Source organism: Nicotiana tabacum, chromosome 7 (genome assembly GCF_000715075.1).
Source record: "Nicotiana tabacum cultivar K326 chromosome 7, ASM71507v2, whole genome shotgun sequence".
NCBI classification, from domain to species: Eukaryota; Viridiplantae; Streptophyta; class Magnoliopsida; order Solanales; family Solanaceae; genus Nicotiana; species Nicotiana tabacum.
Genome location: NC_134086.1, coordinates 176,370,958 through 176,378,423, shown reverse-complemented (window position 1 = coordinate 176,378,423; position 7,466 = coordinate 176,370,958). Strand labels below are relative to the sequence as shown.

Sequence of the window (7,466 nt, the reverse complement as noted above, 5' to 3'; positions counted from 1 at the left end):
TTTGGGAACCAACACCACCAACTAAATGCAATAGAAAAACTAAACGACGTGAAAAAATTCATGTTATATAGATATTTCATCCGCGTTGATGCGTTGGTACTTAGTGCGGATTCTTCAAAATGCGATTAAAATTAGCAAAATTCTGCACGAACGCTGCTGGATAATTATGCAGACGTTGTATCAGAAAGTTCCTGCAGATGAGTCCATGTAACTGGAGATAAAATTTACATATGTTTGGACTGTGTCATCCTAATAAATTGTATAGAAGAAAGGTGATATAGCTATTTTTCCTACAAATCCCAAACAACTAATTAAAACATGTTCACGAGTTTAATATCTGATTGTTAAGCCATAGCTGGAAAAATATAGTTAATCAAATTTACAAAGATGAGTCTCTTTATTCAAGTAACTACCCTTTATCAGGAGTAGCCAATGTTTAACCCACAAGATTGGTCTTCGTTGTTCTTATTTAACCAAAACTTCAGAATTCTCTGTCTCGTTATAGGATATAAGTATTTCGTATGCAGGACACATTACATATGGTTCCTTTGATTCAAGTTCAGATGCTTATAGTTAATCCAATTCTCATATCTAGATAGCTACTTAAAGAATCATTTTTTACTTTAGGAGCTCCTGGCAAGCTGCAACACAAGTTAACTTGTCTAGCATTTCAAGAGTTAAGATTAAGTTCAGGGCCAAGTTTGGAAGCTCCTGCAGGAACATCCCATTTCCCTTTGTTCTGTTGGTATGTGGTGATGGTTAATCCATATTTTTAATGAATAAATGCTTTAACAGAACACCAAGTTAAAGGTAGGGCCTGTTGTCTTGAACATCAATAGTTTTGGCAATGAGTTGAAAGGCAAAACCATGTTGCTTCAGGTGCTATTGTCTTCAGCTGGTACCTACAGAATTAACACTTCACCACTGATTAATATGATTCGGCGAGTTTCCATATCGTATATAAACACATCCAAGGAAGTCTTTACCACCACAGCTCTCAGCAAAACTTACAAGTATTCAAAGCTTTATCTGCTTTTGAGGTCTTTAGTAGTTCATATTTTCTCTCCTCGTTCATACTAAAGCTAAAAGAATCATGGCTATTCGTATGCCTCGTATAATCAAGAAGTCTTCCACATCTGCAGATGTTCCCAAAGGATATTTTGCTGTGTATGTCGGAGAGGAGCAGAAGAAGAGATTTGTGATCCCCATATCATTCTTGAGGGAACCCTTATTTCAAGACTTGCTAAGTCAAGCTGAGGAAGAATTTGGTTTTGATCATCCAATGAGCGGTCTCACAATTCCCTGCAGAGAGGACGTCTTCATCGACCTTACTTCTCATTTGAGGAACTGACACGAAAACTTGTTTTCACAATTTTGTAAAGCAGGATCTGCACAGTTTGCATAGATGAATAGTTAGAGAAAACTGTAGTTAGAATGCGGAATGTTAGTGAACTTAACTCCACAAAGCCTGTTTTGTTATTCATGTCAAAGAGATGAATGACTCTTCACTTTTTCTACTTCAAAGATAATTGAAGTATTGAGCTTTTTCCCATTTATGGTTCCACATCCGGTTAGCATTGGTATTTCTTGTACTTATGATTCCATATGCTCAACTCCCGTGTTTTTCTCCTTACGAAAGCGATTAACATTGCGTACGAAATGCATTTCTGACTTTTAAGTCACAAGTGGATATATTAACTTTTAATCCGATATATAGAAGGATGAGTCTCTTTTTTCAAGTCAAACATCCTTCTTCTGGAGTAGCCCATGCATTATATTAATGTTTTAACCCTCCATTCCACTGATTCACAAGCTTTCAATCTAAAAACCTTACAGCAGACGCATATCTGAGCTCGTTTTTTTCTTTTCTATCTCCCTATTTAACCAAAACGCAAGAAGTGTGTCAGGAATAAGATAATGATTCATATTATGATTTTAGTTGTTGATCTAATTATACCAGAGAGCCATTATATAGTCATTTTCGACTTGAGGACCTACTCAGGGTGCTGGACATAAAGTATCCGGGCATCTTTTAGTCCAAGGAGGTCAATATAACTAAATAATTCATTCCTTCACCTCACCTTAATTGAGAGTCTTTTCCGCTATATTGTCATGAAAGTAGGAGCATCTATTATTCACCAAAATGGTCTCAAATTATAAGTACAGCACAAGGCCATATAAGGCAAAGTCATATGATACTTCATATGCTACTGTCTTTCAAAGACATCAATCAAATTAATTTTCACCACCTATTATTAGTTTTTTTTTTGGGTACCATGATCAGAAGCTTCATGCTAGTTTCTCTATCAACTGTGCTTTTAAATTCCCAAGTATCACTTTTGTTGGAATATGTTGCGGAAGCCAAATGTATATAGTGTGAATAAGTCACAACTACTATACCAAAAATTATGACAGCCACCAAATAATAAATAAGACAATAAAGCAACAATAAAGGGAACACCAGAATTTACGGGGTTCGGCTAATTTTGCTTACTCCTCGGACACAACCAATATTTTATTTCACTCCAAAAATACAAGTGAAATAATACTAAAGAGAGAAGATACATTAGAGAAGGCAAATGAGAAGTGTATTTAAATCCTAAACATTAGGCCTTCTTTTATAGGGAAAATTTCCCAACCAAATGGCTAACCCACCGATGTGGGACTTTGCCAAATTCAACAAATCTCCACCTTGGCAAAAATTCCACGTCTTCAATTTTCTCTCTATAACAAATTTTGGTTGTGTCTTCATCTTCAATCTTCAGTGTTCAACAATGTTGATCAAATCCAAACAATGTTGAAACTTGACTGCAGTCACCACCTTTGTTGATGATTTTTCTCGAAGAGTGTGGGTGTATACAATGAAAAACAAAGATGAAGTGCTGGGAATTTTTCTCAAATGGAAGACGATGGTGGAGAATCAAACAGGCAAGAGGATGGTGAAGTGCTCTGATACCAATTGTTGCGGAAGCCAAATGTATATAGTGTGAATAAGTCACAACTACTATACCAAAAATTATGACAGCCACCAAATAATAAATAAGACAATAAAGCAACAATAAAGGGAACACTAGAATTTACGAGGTTCGGCTAATTTTGCTTACTCCTCGGACACAACCAATATTTTATTTCACTCCAAAAATACAAGTGAAATAATACTAAAGAGAGAAGATACAAATACCTTAAACAGATGAGAAGGCAAATGAGAAGTGTATTTAAATCCTAAACTTTAGGCCTTCCTTTGTAGGGAAAATTTCCCAACCAAATGGCTAACCCACCGATGTGGGACTTTGCCAAATTCAACAGAACATTCATGCCAGCACTAGAGTAGGGTCTAATTAAGATTATCAGTATGATTTTGTTCTTTCCATATGGCTCTATTGCTTCATTATAATAACAAATGAGGCTTCAATTACAAGTAGAATGAATTCTTTTCGAACCCCCATATTCTGGATCAAGGTCTATATCCCAAAGCTAAGAAGCAGGGGCGGCCCGGCGAATTTTGTGGCCTAAATCCAAACTTTAATTTACGAGGGGCCTTAACTTTTTAATTTTTTTTTTAAAATTGATTTGAAGTCTTTTTTTTTTTTAGCTTTTTTGAGATACATAGTAATTTAATTTTCTTTTAATCATAACTCCTAATAAGTATTTCTCAATTGATAATATAGGGAATCCACTTAACCTTTCTTGTGACATTGTTGTTCTTAGGTAAGATTTTATCAATTTTAATTTTGAAAACTTTTTTCCGCTGAAGCAACGGTAACTTGAGTTATAAACATTATTCCATAAGTAATTTAGGCATTTGGAAAAGAATTAAATCTTTTTATTTGATTAAGTTTATCAATTAAATTGTTATCTTCTAATTGTACTATTTTCCTTAATACTTTTAATTCAGAAAATAAATCTAAACCATCAATATCGAATTGATTATTATGCTTTAAGGAACATTCAAGATTAAGGCAATATTTTTTTAAATTTCCAACATCCAGTGATCTTAGTTTTTACTGCCAAATAAAAATTAAAAATATCTTCATATGCTTCGAATTGTTCAAATCTATTTTGAAGTGAAAAAATAGCCTTGTCTATTATGCTTCGAAAGATTTTGGAATTTCATTATCAACATTCGCATCAAATTGTTACTTCCTATATATCACACGTTTCTTACAAAATTCGGGTTCGATATCTATTTCAAGTGTAATTTCCTTGGTAGAAATCATAGCGGTTGCAAATTGTTTCTTCTCTATATTTATTAGAAAGAAATAAAAAAATTTCACTTTACAGAATAATTTTTTAAACTTATACATAATCTATTAGATGTGACAAAAAATGAGGCCCCCACAAATATGGGGCCTAAAGCGATTGCTTTATTTGCTTCATGGAAAGGCCGCCCCTGCTAAGAAGCACTTGGAAGTGGGAGATTATGGTGATATAAAATTATTTTATTTTATCAAGGATAATTCTTACAATAAAACCTTACGAATTTTCCGGGATGTGTAACTAGACATAAATAATCACATGGTACAACTCCTCTTTAGCAAGTTGATTCTGAAGGATACTCTTGTTCCAGGTTCAAAGAAAAGGTAGGGCCTGGTGTCCGTGAATTAAGGACTAATTTTAATTTGGACTCAAGTCTGGACAAAGCTAAGAAGCCCTTGGCCTATTGGTACAGGCATGAATAACTCAAGGCTTCATCTATTCTTAAGAATTCTTCAGTGACTGGTGGTTTTTTTCAAGTTTGAAAAAAAGGTAGGGCCTATTGAAACATCCCACTTTCCTTTGTCCTATTGGTATGTTGTTATGGTTATTCCATCTTGTCAATGACAAGAAATGTGTAGGAATAATCACAATTAGGTTACATCTCTTATGTGGCAATTAGATTGTGATGAATGCTATATTCCAACTTTAGACAAAAGGTCGGGCCTGATGTCTTGATCTTATATGGACTAAAGATATGAATACTTTGACAATTAGTTGGAAGGCAAAACCATGTTACTTGAGGAGCTATTGTCTTCAGCTGGTACCCACTGAATAACTCTTCGCCACTATTTAACAGAATTCTCTTAGTTGCCATTGTCCTATATAAACACTTTCAAGAAGATGTCTACCACCACAGTTCTCAGCAAAATTTGAAAGATCTTCTGTAATTTCTTCTTTCTTTTCTCATCTGTACTTAACAGGAGATAATGGCAATTCGTATGCCTCGTATAATCAAGAAGTCTTCTACAGCTGGAGATGTTCCGAAGGGCCACTTCACTGTTTATGTTGGGGAGAAGCAGAAGAAGAAATTTGTAATCCCCATATCGTTCTTGAGCCAACCTTTATTTCAAGACTTGCTAAGTCAAGCTGAGGAAGAATTTGGCTTCGATCATCCAATGGGTGGTGTTACAATTCCCTGCACTGAGGACGTTTTTATCAACCTCACTTCTCGTTTAAGGAACTGATAAAGGAACTTGATTTCTCAATTTGTAGAGTACAAAAGCAGGATACTTGTATAGAAAAAACAAATTTTAATGTTAGAATGAGGTGGTAGCTAGTTATCCCTGTCAGATTAGGAAGAATAGTGAACTTTAGCTCCACAAAGACTGATTGTTAGTCCATGTCAAAGAGACAAATGACTTTACTTTTTCTACTTCAAAAGAAATTGAAGTATTGAACCTTTTTCACTTGATGACTCTATTCAGTTAGTATTTGAATATTTTTCTCCTTATGATTCCCTAATTCCTCTCATAGAATATTTGTGCTCAAGTCTCATGTGTTGCTAACCATTATGAGCCAGAATCAATTCTGAAACTGGTCACATTTTCATGTTAGTCAAAGGATGATTAGAGTTTAAAATTTATATGGAATAACAATGCTATTAGCATACTATGGTTACTCTTGCTCTAATTAACAAGAGCTGCAGCTTTTGGGAAGCAACAACTCCAACTGAGAGTAATACAAAAACTAATAATGTAACAAAATTATATTAAATTGATCCTTCATATGCATCGATGCACCAAGCTGATCGGGCTGACATTGGTGTTGATACTTAATGTGCAAGATTTTGCTTCCAATGACCTAACAGCAGACTTAAATCTAGCTCGAAATGTTGGTCTTTGTTGTTCTCTTATTTGACCGAAACTTCAGAATTTTCTGTCAGGATATAATATATATTAGTACAATTTTCATATGCATGACATAGTTCCTTTGGTTCATGTTCTGAAGTTTAGAGTAGATTCAGTTCTCATATCTAGATAGCTACTTAAAGAATCATTTTTTACTTTAGGAGCTCCTGGCAAGCTGCAACACAAGTTAACAGTGCCCACATACCAAGCTGTCAGCATTAATTTGTCTAGCATTTTGAGACCTCCACTCATAAATTTTATCCAAGAGTTAAGATTAGCCACATTTATGGATTAAGTTCAGGGCCATGTTTGGAAGCACCTGCAGGAACATTCCACTTCCTTTTGTTCTATTGGTATGTGGTGATGGATAAATCCATATTTTTAAAGGATGAATGCTTACTAGAACACTAAGTTAAAGGGTAGGGCCTATTGTCTTGAACCAATGTGACCTAGAGCCATCAATACTTTGGCAATGAGTTGAAAGGCAAAACCATGTTACTTCAGGTGCTATTGTCTTCAGCTGGTACCCACAGAATTACTCTTCACCACAGATTAACAGGATAATATGAGTTGCCATTTGGCCTATATAAACACATTCAAGAAGATGTCTACCACCACAGCTCTCAGCAAAATTTGAAGGATTCAAAGCTTTCTCTGCTTTTGAGATCTTTAGTAGTTCATTTTTTCTTTCCTCATCTATAATAAAGCTAAAAGAATCATGGCTATTCGTATGCCTCGTATATTCAAGAAGTCTTCCACAAATGGAGACATTCCAAAAGGCCACTTTGCTGTATATATTGGGGAGAAGCATAAGAAGAGATTTGTTATCCCTATATCATTCTTGAGTCACCCAGAATTTCAACACTTGCTTAGTCAAGCTGAGGAAGAATTTGGCTTCGATCATCCAATGGGCGGTCTCACAATTCCCATCAGAGAGGATGTCTTCATCGACCTTACTTCTCGTTTGAGGAACTGCGACAGAAACTTGTCTTCACAATTTTGTAAAGCAGGATCTGCACAGTTTGCATAGATGAATAGTTAGAGAAAACTGTAGTTAGAATGCGGAATGTTAGTGAACTTAACTCCACAAAGCCTGTTTTGTTATTCATGTCAAAGAGATGAATGACTCTTCACTTTTTCTACTTCAAAGATAATGAAGTACTGAATTTTTTCCACTTGATGGCTCCATTCACTGTGCATTGGTATTTCTTTTATTTGCGATTCCATATACTCAAGTCCCGTGTTTTTCTCCTTTACAAAGGCGAAAAAGATTTGCTTTCCTTATGATGTTCCCACTCCACTAGATAACAATGTGCTCGAATGCATTTCTTACTTTTAAGCCACAGGTGAATATATGTTGGA

At 35.1% G+C, this 7,466-nt stretch overlaps 1 protein-coding gene and 1 pseudogene across 1 annotated transcript; both read left to right on the top strand.

Moving 5' to 3' along the window:
• The first annotated feature begins 1,020 nt into the window (after positions 1-1,020).
• LOC107832787 (uncharacterized) lies at positions 1,021-5,441 on the top strand (annotated as a pseudogene).
• A 1,381-nt stretch (positions 5,442-6,822) lies between these two features.
• On the top strand, positions 6,823-7,134 carry LOC107768635 (auxin-induced protein 15A-like). The gene has a single exon (XM_016587757.2). The coding sequence runs from the start codon at positions 6,823-6,825 to the stop codon at positions 7,132-7,134; it is 312 nt and encodes a 103-aa protein (XP_016443243.1).
• The last annotated feature ends 332 nt before the right edge of the window (positions 7,135-7,466 follow it).